The sequence below is a fragment of the Primulina tabacum genome, chromosome 10 (assembly GCF_025594145.1).
Source record: "Primulina tabacum isolate GXHZ01 chromosome 10, ASM2559414v2, whole genome shotgun sequence".
NCBI classification, from domain to species: Eukaryota; Viridiplantae; Streptophyta; class Magnoliopsida; order Lamiales; family Gesneriaceae; genus Primulina; species Primulina tabacum.
The window spans coordinates 6,097,156-6,117,721 of NC_134559.1; the positions used below are offsets into that span (position 1 = coordinate 6,097,156).

Here is a 20,566-nt window from a genome sequence, read left to right on the forward strand (position 1 = left end):
CTTGATCATCTTTTGTCTAATGCTCTGAATGAAATGTGAACTGTTAACACTTAACAAACACACACATCTAATCTAATCTAACATTTATACATATACCTGTGTGACTTCTAATTGTGAATTTTCCGATCTATCCTTGTTCATTTAATGTAATAAATTAAATCAATAAATTTTTCTGATAGATTCTTTTATAATTTATTATCTATCTTAAATGCCTTTTGGATATTAATGCATATTGAATTTATTAATTTACCCATAATTTTTCTTTGTTGCTAACTAACATTTGTTACTAAAATTAGTATATTTCTTCATGGTTGCTAATGAATATTTAATATTCATATCTTTTCTTTTATTTTATAAATTGATTTAAGTAATAATTAAATAAATAGTTACTCAATAATTTAGTGATTTCATTTATGATTCATTATGTATTATGATAATATTTAGATAATAATGTTTTTAAAATTAAAGTTTTTATTATTATATATTTTGTTAATAATTTTCAATTGCGTTCTAAACATAATATAAAGTATGGTTATATTAACATTATTCTATTACAAAATCTATATAATATATTGATTTGTTATATTGTTTATTCTTTTCAACCTATTAATTAATTTCTAATTGTATATGATGAAATTACATACATAAAAAACAATTTTTTCTCTTTTCTACATATTAGTTAATGTATCATTATATATGATGAATTTATATATATAAACTATTTTTCACATTTCAAAATAACAAAATTTTTATTTAATATTACTCACTTATTAAATTAACTAAGTTATGTTTACCAATTCATTGTGCATTATTACTATGATTGCAACTTAATGAAGCATAGGTGATGACATAGAGTAGGCACCCTAACAATTAATATTTGTGTTTAAATTATTATTAGTAATTAAAATCACTTTGTGTTCGATGAAATTATTTGATTAGTGAGAATAAATTTGATTTAGAAAAATGATTTCTAAAATGTAAAATAACAACTATATCATATTTGTTAGGTGCAATAATTGTTTATTTAAGGTATAACAATCCAAATGTGACGTTTGAGTTGTTTTACGATTTTAAAATATTTTAGTTAATGTTGCATCGTTATCCCGGTTATAACTTTTGGTAAAGCGGCAAATACATGATCTTACAATTGGTATGTACAAGAGTCAAAGTCATGAGATCGATTCTCATAGATTGCAATTAGTGTGATTATTGATATTGTTAATTGTCCTTATTGGATACATCGATCGAATCATGATGATTGAACTACTATATCATTTAAAATATTTGAGTTGATGTGTAATATCTATTTTACAAAAGGAATATGTTAAACAAAATTTGCAAGGAGTTAAAAGTTAGCAAAAACAAAATTGATATTTAACTTAATAACAAGTTTATGGGTTTTATTTTAACATAATTATGATAATTTAGTTAATTAAGATAATTTTATTTGACAATCACTATATGCACTCCATTTAAATACATTGTGATTTTGGTTTTAATAAAATTTAATATTCTCTTAATTTTATTTTTATTGTTTTTCATTGCGAATGATATTTGGATGAAAAATATCTTTGTTAATTTGAGAGAGCTGTCATTATGTTATAATCATGCAAATTGAAAAATGTTATATAAATAAGTGAATATATTTGATTTATCGTCATGGTGTATTTTTATTTATTGTGTTTTGATATATTTAGATTAATAAATAATAATAAACAAGATGTTATTCAAACGAGTTTAAAAATTATTAATTATCTAAATTTTGTTATTATATTTTTCATTATTAATCACATATCTAAATCTCGTTATTATATTTTTCATTATTAATCACACACGTGCATCGCACATGATCATTCTTAGTATCTATATATATATATATATATATATATATATGTGTGTGTGTGTGTGTGTGCACATGCGTTGTACGTGGAGAACAATTCTCAAATAACACATATATTATATGTATAATAAATTTAAGAGCAATACATATATTCTCAAAATTTTAAAAACACGAAAATCTCAAAAAATTGAAGGGAAGGGTTTTGATGGGAGATGATGGCCAGTGAGTTTCTCTTATATTGAATATAAGGTTTCTTTTCTAGAGTTTTTAATTTATGGAAATTGAAAGGGTGGGTTTTAATTTTAATTAATTAATTTAAAATTTAGAAAAAAAATATATAAAAAAAAATCGTGATTAAGCATGTTTAATGACATTTAATGCACCAAACAACCTTTTTTTCCCTGTTTTCTGCCGAACTCGTATTTAATCTCCTTTATCAGAACACTGATTCTCACATTTTAAAATCTTAAATGAAAATAGAGACTTCATATGCGTGAAAGCTTTATTAAATAATTGGAAGTACAAGAGCTATTTGGGATTTTAAGTATGTTTGGAAAACATTGTGAGAAATGAACTGAGAAATCTGATCTATGTATTTGCTGTGAATTTTTTTAAAAGAAATATTTCTAATATAGATTAACGAGGTGTTAAAATGTAATAAAGTTTTCAAATATCATCTTGATTGCGATGGAAATATAGAATTTGACACTTTTTTGTATTAAAACACAAAATAATGATGGAATGATTTTTCAGAGAGAGAGAGAGAGAGAAGAATATTGAGTATTAAAATAATTAATCAATTGGAAATAAATATTTGAGAAAAATAATGAAGAAATGTAATGTGCGTTGTGTGTCAGGGAGATGAAAAATACACTAAAATATACAGTATTGGATAACTCAAGGGATATGCTGATCACCAAGTGTACGGCATAGGTTTCATTCATAAAATGTTGCACTATACAGCAAGCACAACACAAGAGCAAGTTTTCATGGCGTTGGTTTCCTCCCGCAGAATGAATGAACAGGTAGGAAAATAACTAATTCGAAAATTTTGAAGGAAAAAAACATTAAAACAGAACATCTAGTTCTGATGATCAAGTAGATTGTACAACACCTTTCAGAATAAATTTTTCCTAGGACCCAAAAGAAAAGCAAGCCACACGTCGATGATACGAATTCAGAATACAAATAAGGAGCCACTGCAAACCAAGTCAATGAGTTTTAGTAAATAACTTACTGTACAGGTGACTGACTGTACATGAAATCTCGAGTGTCAGATGAAATAAAGCCTGAGCGATTGCGATTTCCATTTAAGGAATAAAATTTATTCATCTTCTAACTCTACAATCTGTGCCCTCCTTTCAGCTGCTTTCTTCCTGATAAAGATGCCCCACCTCATTGCGGCCTTAATCTTCAGCCAACCCACAAATGCCTTACCAGAACCAGAACGGGTTCGATCCTCACTATAACTGAAGCTAGTAGATGGTGATGGGGGGGCATAAGGAGGGAAACTGTATCCATCTTCATTCACATTTATAGAGGCATTGCCTCCCATGTTGAAAAGGCGAATCAAGTCCTGCATTTCTTCGTTTTCTAGCAGTTCATGACTCTTTAAACGAATTTCATCTTCTGACAAGAAGTCATCGACGCCTTTTTCTCGGTTACTGGACCAGTCTTCGAAAGGATTTATATTAGCTTGGAAGGATGACTGAGGGGGGCCGAGGGCAAGCCCAGCCCGAATATCATATGTGGCGCTTTGGATTTGGTTTGAAAGATTGAGTGGCGGGTTGTGCTCAGTGAAGGAGCCTGAAACAAAATTGGAGCGGGAACTGGGAGGATATTTGGTGGTCATGTTGTCATTGTAACCGGAACCTGTATAGATTTCCATTAAATCGAACACGGTGAATAACAGAACAACAATACGAGAATTTATCTTGCAAATCTTACCTACTCTAGGCACATAATGCATGTGTCAACAAAGCAGACTATTTTTGGCAATAAAATAGTAAATGTATTTGAGGAAAAGAGGAAACGAACATGCAAGTGAGATGCGAGCCTCCGGATTGTAATCAAAGCATAAAAAGGGATAAATAATGACAATACAAATTCAGTTGTCCACAAGCATATTATTCGAATCATGGTGGGATTGTTAGATACGGGTTTATGTATGATGCTAACCTCCAACCAGCATGCTTGGATCCACTAATGAAGGCTCGGAAAGAACTGATACTGGCATTCTTTGTAGTGGAAGCTGACTATTTAAAGAATTTGGGTAATTGACTGGGCCCAAAGGAAGATCGTTACGGGACGTGCTTGACTGCTTGATTTGCTTGAAGTTCAGCATGGATTTTCCATCATACTCAACCACTTGATTCCAATTATCATATGCTTTCTTAACCCAGGTGTCCACGTGTACCTACAGGTATGATAATATTAAAAAATTGCATAAATAAAATCACCAATTCATGGGACAACGAGGGATTCATTTTACAAATATACTAATCCGCCATCTTTCTCTTGAAATCCAAAGTGGATAAGGTATTTGACAAGAGCAAAAACACTTTTCAAATCAAACATACAAAACTTGGAGAGTGCACCAACAAGATAATATCCTGAGAAACTATCAAATGCACATAGAAAGAGAATGTACCATGAATACCAAAAAAAGACTATATATCCCAAGATTTTAAAACTACTCGTATACTTCAAGGAGACAAACTACAATTTGTAGTTTGGATACCAGCAAAACTGTATCAAATCAATTTACCACATGCAAAACTAAATGGAAGTAAGAATGACAAAATAGTACGATCATAACCCTAAACAAATCATCATTATGCAGCATGAAGAATTTCAACCACCAATGAACAAAATAGAAGTGAGAAATGTATTACTAAGGATATTTTAAAGGTTCATGAATAGTAAAAAAAAAAACAAGAAACAGTTATAAACCATGCAACCTCAACTCATTGAAAATTGGCAAACCTTCTGGCTGTCAGAAAGTGAATCTGCTGGATAATATAGATCATCTGTTATGAGGCCGCTCAGCTCGAAGATATTGTTAAAAACAACACCTATACTTCTTCCATCATCTGGATAGTATACATAAAGCTTTCCACTCAAGACACAAGTTTTTGCATGCTCTTGAAGGGCATCCCACATCTTATTTGACATACCACTGCCAAGTATCTGCCAACACCAGATTTTCAATCTAGCTTACAGGAAAGCAATTTCTAATAAAGCAACTAACTGCAAACACTTACATTTCTCAACTTTTGGGAGTCCCTCACCATAAGCCGAAGGAAGTCCTCCACAGTAAATATCCCCTCCTTTCTAAGCCTCTTGTGAAATGATCCGTCCTTCCCAATCTTCTCCAATCTCCATACCTCATCGTTCAAAGCAGGTGGGTAATGTTTCTTGTACACTATCAAGAGAAGAGGACACTTCCATAAATATTCAAATATAGCGAGCACACATGGCGTAGTCAAGCCAACTGTGTCCTCAAAACATGAAAACATGGTTCAATGAGTGTTTGTAAAGTATAGAACGGAAAACACAAAATGGTTATAGTGATTTAGTTATTAACACTGACTTATTATACAGACCGATATATGATTTTGAAATGCTTCAGGTAATTCACCCTCCATATAACTTGTTTACGCTCGTTCACCTTCTCTTTCGCTGTGTGAATCATTACAAAATTACCTTTTTCTAACCCGACATATCATCTTTCTTACTAATTATTTTTCCCACGTCTATTTTTACCATAGGTCCATATCAATGTCAACATTCAATGATATTAGTAGCTGAAAACGAAATTTAAATTTCCATACATTCTCCTCGGTGATCTTTAACAGTAAAAGCTTCCGTCTTTGCCTCCCTTATGCGAACGCCCTCGCAATATCCTGATGCAACCTTCAAGCCAAGTCTAAACTTCCTGCTTCTTATCCAACTCGAATTATCAGTAAATGTGAGATCTCCAAGAGTTCCGACACCTTCCTTGAGTGTGACCTGCAAATCCCCAGTCAACAGAGGTCTCTTTCCCTCACGCTCTTTCACAACATGACTTTCAAACTCTTCCTCGTTCCAATCCTCATTATCTTCATTATTGAAGTCACCTTCCAGAGTAACTATGTCCAGCTTCACAGAAGATTCAGTTCCAGATGTCACAACATGGCCGGTGTTATGATCGATTAGTACAACATGGATGGTAGCACCCTGCTCGCCTTCTACTTTACCCCCCGTGAACAGCGGGAGAGAAAGCCTGGACTTAAAGTGAAGCTGCAAGTTTCTTCCATCTGGCCCTTCAATTCGTTTCGGTGATGACCTGAACTTCAATTTCTTAGGATAACTTCTAGAATAAATGAAGCTAGTGTACCGTATTCAAGAAAACTATCAGCCGAACGCAAACTAGACGAAAAAATTACCGCATGTTCTATGTACACTTTTTGTTTATTTTGATCGATAAAATGATCACCATCTTTTGCTACAATGCACATAAAAAAAAGTGAATGAATTTTTCTAAGACGGAGAGTTAACTACATGAATAATTTCCCAATGCATATAGAGGAGGAAACTAGCAAAAGTTTGTAAAATTCCTCAATACATCCAATTTTAAAAGTCTCTTTGCTAAGATGAATAAAGGAAGGAAAAAAACCAATAATAAGAAAAGCCAAAATAGTCCACTAATTTCACTCAGAACTTTCCTTATAAGAAGTAAAATTTGTTCATAAAGCTACATTAGTAACTGATACCACCACTCAAGCTCCTATGCATGACACCAATGTTAGCTCCTATAAGTGGCATAAACAACTAATTTGCGGAAAGGGGTTAAAGACGAGTCGCTCAACTGAATGAGTTTTAAAAACAGCAGCACTCATAGATAACAGATAATAAATAATTTTCAAAAAGGTTCTTTGCATGCTTGGTTTATGATTATTCTTGCAAATTTCATAGACTAAGTAATGCAAAAAATCAAAGCATGATTAAAACATAGTTCATAGAGCAGAACTTAGATGGACTATAGTTAACCGAAATAAGTGAACACTGCCAAGCCATTGCAATTTCATTCATGAGTTGTGAAACAAAATAACTAACCTTCCTTCAATTCTGGCAGGGCCCATCTTGGCCAATGCTCGTTCAATTTCTTCACTAACCTGTCCACGACAAACGTGTGGATAAAGCAAAGTTTTCTCATTAACTCATCAATACTGATATTACGTCAATAAGAGGCAGGTGTCCATTATGCAACAAATATTAGTTTCAATGAAGATTCCCTTCACGAACATACATACTAGGGGGCCCATACATTGACTAAAGAAAGTGCAACAATCATTTGCACGACACCTCATTCACAAGTTCATGAAAGTATTGAACATGAGATCTAGCTTCATGATTCTAGAAAGAAAAGGAGACGAAGTGAAGCTCATATGGTGGTCCCAAATAAACATCCCCGAGGACCGTGAATCCTTTATATATATATATATATATATATATGAAAATATACTATATTCAATAATTGGAAGCAACAATTACATATAGCGTACAAGTGATCTACATAGAAAGATATAAAAAAACAAAACAAAAGCCCTGCTCAAATCAACAACATATATAAATCCAATTTTTAACTAAGTCTGAAACTGAAAAGTTCTTAAACTCTACATGCTTCTCAATCCAGCTAGATTTTTGAATCTAAATCTTTTCCCAACATTCTTTAATCGATTCTTCTAACTATCAAAAATTTTAGGACCGTTAATTCTCATTACCCACATCAGCACTCCACAGAGAAACAATAGGTCATCTAATCGAATGAAATCAAAGGAAAGAGGCAAAATCTTCCATTTAGTATAATTAGTCAAGTTTAAATAAACTTCAGTCTAAAAAAGGAAAAAAAAACACGCAAATGCCAGAGCGAGGCTTCCATTTTACCACTCTCCGGAGAATGGGTTCCAAGGATGAGCAAAGCTTCTGGAGACTATCCACCTTAAGAGCTTCCACAATAACACTGTATAGCGCAAACAATAGTCTATTAAATAGCCATTCCTTGCCAGCTCAAGAAAATAAAATTAATAAAATATGCAAAGAAATGAAAAATAAATTTACATTAATAATAAAATAAAAAGATAAGAGGACCGAGATCAAAAGAAGCACACTAAAAATAGAAAGAAATAAAATAACACATAAAAAGCCACACAAAACAGGAGAGGAAACAAGATTCAAGAAATTGATAGTGATATATAAATAGACAACTCTCCATTCTTGGAATTCCAGTTTACAACCCCTATACTTATGCACTAAGCTACAACTACTCTCGTTCATGTCACAGTTTATAAAGTTGTCAAGTTGACAACAAACATCTCTATCTTCAATTGCCTAAGATGAATACTAGGTTTCGAAAACAAATCCCAGGACAAATGATCCAAGAAAACATAACAATTAAAAAAACCTAAAGATGTAAATTTATATCCATTAAGCTCTGAAGAATAACATCATGTCAGAAAATAACCAAGAAATCCACTAGCAGGCCAATCCTATGATATATTTAAAGTTTGAAGCAAAACTCACCTATATGCACTCGTTTCAATCACAATTAATTGAATCTGTGGCCAAAGAAAACTTTACAGCAACTGCTAATCAATTGGTTCATATTGTACTGCGTACTGACGCCTAGGCGCACGCTAAGGCGGAACCATAAAGCATGTGCCTTGCTAGTGAAGCATGTGCCAGAGCTTAAAATGTTAATGCATCATTGCAAAATGCAATGTAACAAACATTTATTTTAGATACAAATTAATGAGAATTTTTGTATATATCATTTCTTAGTTATTTAAGTAACACATTTAATGACATGTGATCAAATTATTATCAAACATGTATATTCTAGTCTATTATTCTTTAAAAAAATTCACTTTGACGAGGCACGTGCCTTGCCAAAAGCCTTGCGCCTAGACTCTATGACGGCCAACTGCCTTACTGCTCCATATGCTTCTATTATATATGGTCCAAACATAGTTATAGTCTTCAGGGGTAAAACAAAATAGAAGAAAAGACAGTTAAGGAAAATTAGCAACAGGTGAGCTCATAACTTATAGTTATCATTTCAAAATTGTCATTCCTAAATCGCCCTACACAGGTGGCTTGTATTGAACCATTAACTCCAGTTAAGATGAAAATTCATTTGGAATATAATGAACTCAATAAGTTTTCTTTCCAAACAATGATATCATGGTCAAACCAACCAACTAACAAGAACAGATTCACATCATAAAATTAACATACCAGAAGAAATACATACAAATCAAGATCTTGTCTTTGTTCCAGTTTTATTAAAAAAAAAAACTTGAGTCACTAATTATTCTAATACATTTGGAAACATTAAATGCTGTCAGACCTTGTTGAGTTTTAAAAGAACCAATTTCCTCTCTTTTCCTCGGGAATTTGTGTCATGGTTTTTGTCTAGATAATATAAAAGCAGTTCCGCTCAAAACCATTTCACCAAATACCATTAAATTTAATCTCCCTTGTCTTTGTTCTCATATGCAAAGAACCAAGTTTCTCAAAATTTTCATCCAATCCATGTTATCAAGAATCGAAGAACTCCCTTGCAATAACACAACCACAGTCAAGAACAAAATCAACAGTCCCGTTACCTAGCTAAAGCGGGTCTTTTCCTGTTAGGCTCCGGCTCTTCATCGTCCCCACCGCCTTCCAAACTCCTTTTTCCTCTCGCTTTCATCGAACTAGTTCTCTCCATATACCTCGTCTGCATTTTCACTTCAAAACTCCCCAAAGAACAGAACAAAAATAAATCAACCCTAAGCCCGCAAAACAAAATCAATTCAACGACTGTTCAAACCAAGTCAAACAGATCTAAGTTTGCCCAAGAATCACAAACCCACTTGATTTTCGATAAAAAAATCAAGATCCTTAAGCGTAAAATCGTCCGACGACGCAAATACTAATGCGATTGATTGCCTGATGGGGAGAAGAGCTTCCAAGGTAAAACAGAAAGTGAGCAGAGTTTATTTGTACCTTTATCAATAGGGATAGGTATTTGATCAGTATGGGATTGTGTGGAGAGATGCACAGAGCGCAAAGAAGAAGGAAATCGAATTCAATACAAAGGATGAATTTGAGATCTTCTTGAGTACCCTTTTCGCTTTTGGCCTACCGCGGCTAAGTACTCGACTGCAGTGATTGGTTTTGACACGGATTTTATTTATTTTCTGCAGTGCTTATTTTATTTATTTTATTTATTTATTTATTCATATATATATATATATATATATATATTGCAGCTGAGAAAGCTTGTTCATTTTTTAATTTTTTTTGTTTGGTACTATTAGATTGTTAAAATTAAATTATGGGCTTGGTTCTATTTTATTTCTATATTTGTATTTCATTGTGAGCTTAATAGCTTCAAATATATACTTTTCCATTTGACTATTTCTCATTACAATAAATAAAATATCAATTTTCCGTTACTGATATTTTTATTTTATATTAGTCAACGAATAGGTTTTTATGAGACGATTTTCCGAGTTATATATGTAAGACGGGTCGACTCGATCCACACTTTTCATAAAAATGTAACACTTTTGGAATTAAAAGAAATATTTTTTCTTAATTTAAGTTGGATATGAGATATTTCTCATAAAATTGATCTCACAAAAATTTCGGTGTCAATGAATAAAATTTATTATCTTAGGCTGTTCAAAACCCGGAATGATCATTCAAAAACCAGTGTTAAATTTTATTTACGACTATTATACAATCTTTATATCAACTTTCCAAATCAAATCAGGATCTCTTTTTTTTATTACTGTACTTGATATGATTAGTTGAAAAATCCAGATAAAAATTGTCATGAAATAACTTATTATTATTATAATGATGATAAATAGAATAAAAAAATTAGTGGATATCAAGCGTTGAGCCACATGAAGAGAACTGATTACACCAATGAAGCCAGAACTGGCGAACATGATCGTAGTTGTGATCATAGTTATTAGTATTTTACTGGTAAACAATGGTATTGTAGATGGCACATGCACGACACAGCCAGTTCGGACAACGTAGATTATCAATATTCATAGTATACACCTTAATCCGGTCTATAACGTGAATTTGTATGGAACACGTGGGGCTTTTCACAAATGATCTTGGTGCCTTGAATATATCGCCTCAGTGACTGGTAAGATAAAGGAAATGTCAGGAGAAATATAGAGCCTACTGGGACATTGAACCTAAAAGGCGCTTGGGTCATAAGCAACTATAGTCAGCAATATATGATAACAACCCAATCCACCAAGTCAAATAAAAACATAGAGAAAATCAACATATCCCAAGTTCTGATGTTGCCGAGGTGCTCTTCTGTTGGCCAAACTCGTGAATTCTGGCATAAACTTTCTCCAGAATGGGGCGGCAGATGAGTGGAGATGTGCAAGGGCCACACATAAGATAGATAACATTACCCAATGGCCTCATATAGATGCCGTCTTCACGGAGCTTCTTGATAAGAGAGCTTGCATAAGTTGAAGCATACCTGCAATCCATGCAAAAGTTGCTTTTCAGATTTTGTAAGTACTACTACTTCGTGCTGAAATTGCAAGTTTCAGTATGAGATATTGTTGCAGAAATAAATCCAAATCAGAGATATTATCGTTATTATGCTGTCACATTGCTAAAAGGGTTTGACAAAAGTTTGATCTGTCATCAACTAAAGACATAGTGCAAAGGATAAGTGTTCTACACACTTCGAAGCAATGGAATCCTCAATTATTTAACTGAAATCTATAATATATGGTACTTCTAAATTGGCCGCATGCTCATGGTGTTGGATACTTCAAGAATATAAATGGGATACTTCTACAAACTTAAGTAGAAGTATCCATCTATAGACAAAATGCATATACATTCTGATACGATTAACGATGAAATTTTGATTGTACCAGATATAGGATGATCGTATTTCAACAATACCAAATGTCATTAGATAGTTTAAGTTCTAAAATAGTTATTGACTTGTTTTCATTTAAAAATAAATACAAACTATATAACAAATGATAATTCTTAATTGATATATTTAAATTTTTAATCTGAATGCATTATAAGAGATAATTTTATAAATTGCAAATCCTTGTCATGTTTAAGATATTTGCATAATTTTTTTATATGTACATGTGTGTATATGCATGCCTATATAAAACAGTTAAATCCTAATTTTTTGAAATTGGCCATATTCTTATCCATGCATTTCCGATGATGATCAAATTCGAACCAACTGATACTTTGGCTGGACATTGAAAAGAAACAACCAACTGAAACCTCTTTGATTGATCAGGCTGACAGCAGCAACTTGAATAGCTTCAAGAAACTTTGTAAAAGAATGAATGAGGATGCTAGTCAAGAAATTTTTACCCAGCATTACAGCCTTCAGCTAGAAGTTCAATGGCACAGAGAGTTCCCAGAGCCACTACTCGATGGACTACTGGATGTGATGAGATCTGGAGTACTAACTCTGCATCCCACAACTGAAAACATTAGAAGAAACCATTAGAGATGGTATTTGACGCCAAGATTCAGGAATAATCAATGCATCAAGATCTTGGGGTCCTCGCTTGGCACTTTCAATAGCACTGAAAATTCTCTCGTCTAATGATCTTCCATCATCAGCACTAGATGTAGCAGATGAAGTGTCTCAATGCACCATCAATGCCAATTACTCGGAGTAAAAGTTAAACAAAAAGATGCAGTTTCACCTTTTCTAGAACAATAATATCAGAAAAAATAAGTTGGTCAGATCATTGATAAAAGTATATACATGCAACTACTCCTTTGAATGACATGTAGAATGCGATGTTACTCTATAGAGATCAAAGAGAAAAACGTAATTAAGAGTGCTGTCTAGCTTTGCTAGGTAAGGAGTAAGAAAAATATTCTGTTGGGATATTTTTCAATCTTTGGGGTTATATCCTTTTGAAGGTTTGTTCATTAGTTTTGCAAGGAACTCTTATTATTATTTCGAATGAAAACCTTCTCGTTGAGTTCTGTTTTTCGAATTTTAGATAAATTGTTACCGACTTATCTTTGGGTTCATAACTTCATATCAGTGTATGTGTTATACAGAGGTTAAGTAGGGATGCAAAAATACTTATAAGGTGACACCTAAAGATAAAAATCATAATACGACCATATGACCCGCAACGTTGAAGTAAAACCATTCGAGTGGAAAATAAAAAATACACATATATTTTTTTCTGGTGTGCATGGAAAGTCGGAACTGCATTAATAGAAGAACATGTCTAAATCCATTCAGACGCGATAATCCTCACATACAGATGAAAATAGAAACGATCTCTGAAAAGTAGGCAGATATGAAATCTGGCATGATTGATATTTTCAATACAAATGATGTTCAAAATGTGCAATTTTAATCATCATACCTCCTGAAGAAACCTTGTTTCACGCATAATTTTCATGTTCACGTTATAGTCCTTAAACCATTTCAAGGACTTAACAGCAGCCATACATCCCATGGCATGTGCCGAATATGAGTGTCCGTGCAAAAGAGCCAAAAGCTGTAATAAAAAGAAAGAAACACATTAGCCTTCAAAAAATATTCCAGTCCTTGCAAAAAGTACAAGCATACATGTGAATAATTAACAAAAGAGATAGCTTCTCAAAATTAGTCCAGTAACTCGTGTTAATGTGACAATCATTAGTTTTAAACAACTAAAAAAAATCAAATCATAGAGATTCTGTGAGAGTCATGAATTGGCAGCAGTACCAACATTCTGAATTTATAAATCTGAACAGGCAGGATCACACCATATATGTTCTCCAATTAAAGCATAATGACCTTTGAATCTCCAGTAAATGCTTCAAAAACAGCATCTGATGCTAATGTAGCAGCCAAGGGTATGATGCCACCAGTCATGAGCTTCGCAAAACAAGAAATATCCGGCTGACAGCAAAGCATTTCAGCAGCGGACTAAATGAAACTATCACCAAATTAGATAATTTCTAGCAAAAAAGGTAAGGATGCACAAATTGAAAGAAATGAAGCAACATACTTCTCTACCAAGACGCCAGAATCCTGTAAAGACCTCATCGAAAATAACTGGGATTTTCCGATTTTTGCATTCTCTAACAAGTATCCGCTGATATAGTGGATCAATCATTTGCATTCCACCAGCACCTTGTACCACTGTAATTCAATGCAACAGAATGAGACATTTCCCAGTGTCTTATAAGACATGCACCCATAATAGAATGCAAAGTTTCAATGATTAATAAACATGGTATTAACCTGGAATAAAAATAGGTTATTACTTCTGAGCATCAGATTAGAGCATATATATTTACAACTGTCAGTCACAGCACTCAGATAATACATTTTTAGTCAAGCATTTAATTAATTACAATAAAGTTAAAATAAAACTATATCCACATTTATGAAAATGATTATTTTATATTAACATTTAGCTTAGCTATTCACAAAGTGTATAACAATTTAACATTATTTTCTAGATGATAAAATCTTCAGAATAATTTTTTTCAAAAAAATTTGAACAATAATTAAGACAAGCATAAATGCAAATCATTTTGTCAAGTAGAGTCAAAGTTTACATAGAATATTTTTCATGATTTTATCAAACTACTATAAATTAAGATTTCTCCTCATTAATTATTTTGCTTAAATAAATATCTCTCTGTATCCATTTACATTTGTTGAAAAGTGTATATACAGTAGAAATATAAAGATAGAGACTACAATCAACTGTTGATTTAGATATAAGATGATCAAAATTGATTTCGTCACTTCCTTTAGCCTTAGATGAAAAAGAAAATGGAGAAGACGAAAATTGATTGATACATTAAAAACCAAAATTGAAGAGGATCTGATATAAGATACCAAAATTGACTTAGTCGCATACCGTGAAGATTGAAACTTAAACTATCCCATATTAGGAATGCAGTGAAAAGAGCTTGTAACATGATACAGGGGTATTTCGTTTGGACAGGAAGGCCTACATCCATTACACTGAGACGTGGCACACTTTTTCAAAACTTGCAGGTGATAAAGAGATCAAAGAACTTGATGAAACTTTGGAGACTAAAAGTCTGAGAACAAAAATACAGTCTTCTTACCTGGCTCAACAACCAATGCTCCAATGTGGGAAAGCCCATTAGAATCTAAAAGCACTGGCAACTCTTGTGATATAAATGAACTGTAGAGGCCAGCCAGACTTGAACCATCTCGGTTGATCTTAAATATTTCATCGCGTGAACTGAATGCTACAAAGGAGTACAACCATTTGCTAGAAGAAGAAAATATGGTACAATGAAACTTAGTTCAACAAATACGTTGGTGATAAGAAAGAAATGCTTCACTTACATACACATTCTTGTCCTATGTTCAGAATTTGCATCTTCTCAGGAAGACAAACTTTCCAAATTCCACAATACATTGAAACTGTAGGAGGATCTAGAAAGACACCTCTTCCACTGTACCTGTAAATCAACTGTTACACCATATTGCACCCAGTTTCTAGTTCCTTGAGGCTTGAAAAATAGGGACAAGGATTGCAAATGGTCAAAAATTGCATCAAATTACTGGCCTAACAATATATTTATTAAGATCAAACTACCGAAATTAAGGCATCATATCACGATACCACCTTGAATGAAAATTTAATGAATCTCCATATATATTTTTTGAAAAATAAATAAATAACCACTTCAAGGGCACTTATCACTCAGATAAGGACAAACACAAAAGCAAAGTGGAGAAAACATTCTGGAGAACAGAGATAATACGATATGGACAGCTTAAAAATAAATTCTTGATTCCTAGGTAACCCCATTCCCCAAATATAATGTTGTTTTGTGCATAAGCAAAAGATATAGGAAGGTAGTACACTTTGCCTGACTAGCATGAGTTAAATACAGAAAATAAGACCATGATAATAACTAAGGAATGTCTTCCAAAAGGGTTAATCGTTATTAACTGGCGCTCGCACAGGTAAGGCCCAAAAAAGGTGATTGCAATGAAATTGTGTTCATTTCTTGAATCCCGTGGTGGAGCAACCAAAAGCTCATAAGATAGCTCTAGTCTATTCAGTATAATTTAAATCAAGATGACAACCCAAAGGTGAAATTTTCAATTAACTATTGAAAATAAAACAAACTTACGGATGGAAGTGCAGTGTCCAGTTATGGATTCAAAGACATATTGCTAAAATTAAAATATACAATGTAAATGCAATTGCCAAAAAAAAAGGGAGACAAACAAAAACAAAACCAGGCGGTAAATCATGCCAAGATAAAGCAGACAAACAAAAACAAAACCAGGCGGTAAATCATGCCAAGACATACATTTTGCCTTTTGTTAACACAGGACAAGTTTGTACTGGAAAACAAGCATACCAGGGTTGCTGGAGAAAGCCAGTATAATGGGAAGGTGCCTGAGCTTCCATAGCACCTAATGTATCACCATGATAAGATCCTCTAAGAGCTAAAACCTGATTCCAAGAATCAGTAACTCCGTGTTAATCCTTAAATGATGATTAACAAAAAAATCTAACAGGAAATATTCCCGTCTCAAGAAACAAACTAAAAAATAAACAGATTTTTCTAAGGCGTGGATAGCCAAAGACAAAGAATTGCAAACAGATAGGGGAGAGAGATAAAGAGAGACATGCAAGCAATTTAGCAGCAGTATTTCAATCCAGAGACAATACGACTCACCTTGAGATCCATACATCTTCCATCCACATTAGCACTTTCATGGCATGAAAGTAGATTATTGTCAGTCAAGAACCTACGAAATGCCATTTTCAGAGCAATTTCTACAGCCGTAGATCCATTATCAGAGAAATACACCCGAGAAGCCCACCCTTGGAATACCAAAAACATAAAGTTAGCAGAAAACAATATATCATTTTACCAAAAGCAAATAATCAATATATCCAATGACGAATATATAGACAGTCGCTCCTATATATCCCCATAGCAAAAGGTCACAATTCAGCATCCAAATAATTAAGTTACCTTTTCCCACACTTTCAAGTAACATCTCTGCTAATTCTAAAGCTGGCTCATATACATTTTCTGGAAACATAACATGTCCGTATCTTGCAGCAGTGTAGCCCATATCTCTAGCAAGTTCTAACTGAAACCACCTAAGCAAAACAGTTGAAATGTAACATGCAGGAATTCCAATAAATATCTTGACACAATTACGATAGTTCTTGAAATTTCCAGAAAGAGACTTCATTCTGGAATTATTCCAATGATAACTTATGTAGATCATGACATCGGGTATACAATGAAATTTTCAAATAAAATGTATCCTATCAACTTATTTTTCATGTGCTGCATCACCCATGATTCTGCACCAACCCTCTCCCACCAACACACAGCACAAAGCATCAGAACTCTGAATTTCTAATTTTGGATATTCCCTCATTTTCACATAACTATCGAGGAGATGTGTTCCGTAATTGCAGCATATACAGTGTGCTTATCAAAAAATAAAAAATATACAGAAAGTAAGGTTAACCTGCAAGTTGGGATCAGGACCCTGTGTCCACCAGCTTGCACAAGCATCAAATTGTTGAGATATCCAATCAAAATCCTGAACCTAATTCCACGGATATAAAAAAACTAAGAATATGTTTGAAAGCATTAGTTACAAGCAGCACATTACAGCGCACTGAATGCAAACAAGGATAAAAAAGGATGATGTTTTGCATAGGGAATGAACATTGTACTTTGTGATATTCTAGGCTCTCTCAGAGTGGATGCTGCTAAGAATAAGAGTCTGTGCTGATAAAGGTGAATAAAAGTCCCTTTCAAACTAATTACATAAAAGCCTACCTTGTGAATTGCAAAGCTCTCTCCACAGCGTGAATCTATAACTGTGACATTTCCTTTTGTTATACACTTGTGCTGAGTAAATGGCCACCAGAAAACATTGCATGCCTTCTTCGGCATTTCACGTAATCTCTTGGTTCGCTTAATAAAATCGGAAATCATTATTTCCTTGAGAGAAATAAATATGGGCTGTGACTCATCAAACCAGGTCATCAGGTCGTCTGACATATCTTCAGGAACAGGTGGAAGAACCAGAACTGGCACCCTAGAAAAAGGGCACAAAGAAATTCTATGGTTCAATGTACCACCGATAACATTAGAATTAGTTAGACGACAGAAGAACACATGGTCACACACACAAAAAAGCGGATCATCAATAGTAACGAATTAATGAGAGCTAAAAAAGCACATAAAGAAATCTTACAAGGTAAAATTACCAAAAAGCTACAGGAATACAGGATTGTGAATAATGGATGATCACAGGATTGTGAATAATGGATGATCATGCATTGGCTCAGTAAGTTACACGAAACTTCACAGGGAGCACTGGACGTAAAGAGATCACTACCTATTCCTGAAATATGACAACAGAGGCACCTCGTTTACAAGACCGTGATCTTCAAAAATAACCGCATTAACATCATATCCTCGAAGCTTTAAACTTTCATAAGCAGATATAGTTGCGGAAATGCCACCCAATCTTCCATCTCCAACAAGAATAGCTGGCAGCCGGAAAGGGCTGCAGCAACAGACCAAAAATATCTAAACAAAACAGGATCCAGGTAATGCTTGGGATATAAATATATAATACATATGTTAAGAGAAAAAAGGGCCAAAAAAACACAGTTGCAGTCCATTTTTACACCAGGTCTTTGAGTGTCTTTCTCCAAATTGTGTTCACAACTCATGTGGGGTACGAACACCAGAATATTTGAAAGATGAAGAATTTCCAGTACAATGTTCACTTGATACTTCGTGATTCTCCGTTACTCATTTATAAATAATGCAATCACGAACTTCTTTGATAAGTTTCGAGGTTGCTCATTAGATAAAGAAACCAATTCAGAATGCCAGAATCTAATACAAAGTTGAAATATCTTGGCTCCAAGTGCATACGTAAGAAAAGGAATTCTATCGAAAACTGAAGGAGGATAGATCAAATGTACACACACCGGTAAATGTCACATTGCAAAGATCCAGATGGTCCAGGACTGGCTACACCACCAGCAGTCTCAATCACACACATCACTTCTGATTCCTCGGCACTATTGCATGTTTTCTCCGAATCCATCCACAAGCATCTCTTTAACAAAAGCAAGAGCTCGGAATCACCCACAATTGCACCTTCCTTCTCTGCAGCCAAATGAGGGGATACAGCCTCTTTCCATGCATGCATTGTGTTGCAAACCACCTCAGAAACTGGTAGTTCACTTTCAGTACTATCAGTTCCCAGCAATTTCCTCTCTTCGTACCACCTTAAATTCTTCCACCCAAAATTTCTCTCTTTGTCTAAACCAACCACAAGATTTTCATTCCCTGTATTTCCACCCACATACCCCTTTCCGAAAACCGCAGTCCGAAGCTGGAACAGAGGCATTTAAAACATGATTCGACGCATAAACGGAGAAAGGAAGCGGCTTGTAAGCAAAAAACTCCGAGAATTTCCGATAGACGAAGCTCGAATCCGAGTCCTCCGGAAACCCAGTCTGAATTGGCTTGAGATAAAAGAATTTCTTCTTAGAAGTTGGAGATGATGCGGCTGAGAACAGGAAGGAAATGGAGAGTCCCGCGGAGACTAAGGTTTTGCCGACCGAGGTGTTCGAAGCCCAAATGGTGTAAATTGGGTGGGTAAGAGGATACTCTACTACTGAATGGAGGCGGCGCAACCGGAAGTTCTCGGAGTGGAGGTGTAATCCGAGGACACGGCGGCGGAGGGGATCAGAGAAGAGAGGAATGGAAGGCGGCATGAGGTGAGAGTGGGGGTCAGGGGTTTGAGAAGAAAACGGTCTAAAATAAAATGCTCAAGGTTCTGATGAATTAACGTCCACGTAGTTCTCTTATCTTTTAACAATTTCATACCATTGGAAGTGGTGTAGCTCAATCACTTCTATTACGTGTTCATGTAGTAGTTCATTCGGTATCAAAATCTTCATGTTTAGATCTCGATATTGTTCCTTGTGCTCTTTATGCAGCTCGTGTCTAATCTTCTAACAATGCTCAGGCTTCTAAATAATCTGGATTTAGTTTTGATCGTCTCGCGTCCAAAATGTTACGACCTTCATTAAATGTTTGTTCCACAAGAATAGTTGACACGATACAAGCTAACATCTATTTTGCTATGATTGATAAAATTGAAAAACTTTGTGTCTTTTGCGACCACCACCACAAAATAGTGAATTCTTATTCATCATCTGTTTCACTAAAATCAAAAGAAGTCGTAAATAATTATCAAGTTCTTGTCCGAAACTTAACGATCTTCTGGGGCGTTTAATACGTTATTTTAACAGAAGTTATGTTTTTGTGATCTTAGAACTGATAGAAGTATCAATTTTATTGTTTTGTGATCTAGATTCATTTTCTTATACTCCATATTTTAAATTATATTCTTTATAAACTTCACACAAACAATTTCTAACTCGACCTACTGTCGAAGAAAGATCAGCTAAAGAGTAATGTTTAATAGAATTAACACATCATATTACATTGTAGATATTTCAAAAAAACATCAAATTTGTATTATATGATTTAAAATGAAAGAGATTAAGAAAATTTCAGAAATATGATAAAAATAAATTTCTCAGTTTAACTTTTATTTCTTCCATTGAAGAACCCAAATATTCATTAAAA

At 33.9% G+C, this 20,566-nt stretch overlaps 2 protein-coding genes across 3 annotated transcripts; both read right to left on the bottom strand.

Annotated features, from left to right (window-relative positions):
* Positions 1-2,749: 2,749 nt before the first annotated feature.
* On the bottom strand, positions 2,750-10,054 carry LOC142504758 (calmodulin-binding protein 60 D-like). 2 transcript variants are annotated; one of them, XM_075617554.1, is made up of 9 exons: positions 9,872-10,054; positions 9,490-9,613; positions 7,769-7,844; positions 6,938-6,996; positions 5,674-6,167; positions 5,104-5,264; positions 4,826-5,029; positions 4,019-4,256; positions 2,750-3,712 (listed from the first exon to the last, which is right to left on the bottom strand). In XM_075617554.1, the coding sequence occupies exons 2-9, from the start codon at positions 9,606-9,608 to the stop codon at positions 3,165-3,167; spliced, it is 1,899 nt and encodes a 632-aa protein (XP_075473669.1). In that variant the 5' UTR covers positions 9,609-9,613; positions 9,872-10,054; the 3' UTR covers positions 2,750-3,164. The 2 variants fall into 2 exon arrangements, with proteins under 2 accessions (XP_075473669.1, XP_075473668.1); XM_075617553.1 differs by having other exon boundaries at positions 9,739-10,054.
* Positions 10,055-10,945: 891 nt separating this feature from the next.
* On the bottom strand, positions 10,946-19,732 carry LOC142505179 (bifunctional dethiobiotin synthetase/7,8-diamino-pelargonic acid aminotransferase, mitochondrial). The gene is given in 15 exon segments (XM_075618037.1): positions 10,946-11,384; positions 12,260-12,372; positions 13,285-13,419; positions 13,701-13,832; positions 13,915-14,048; positions 14,993-15,139; positions 15,240-15,355; positions 16,271-16,365; positions 16,592-16,740; positions 16,895-17,015; positions 17,406-17,486; positions 17,723-17,984; positions 18,288-18,458; positions 18,892-19,292; positions 19,294-19,732. Coding segments are annotated over 15 exon segments (2,661 nt in total). The 5' UTR covers positions 19,687-19,732; the 3' UTR covers positions 10,946-11,173.
* Positions 19,733-20,566: the final 834 nt, after the last annotated feature.

Bases quoted from the DNA above. Each gene is read 5' to 3' on its own strand.
- LOC142504758 (XM_075617553.1), bottom strand. The intron at 6,997-7,768 runs GTAAAATGGAAG...TGTCGTGGACAG, and splicing joins AACCCATTCTCCGGAGAGTG to GTTAGTGAAGAAATTGAACG. The intron at 5,265-5,673 runs GTATGGAAATTT...TTCTCTTGATAG, and splicing joins TAAAGATCACCGAGGAGAAT to TGTACAAGAAACATTACCCA.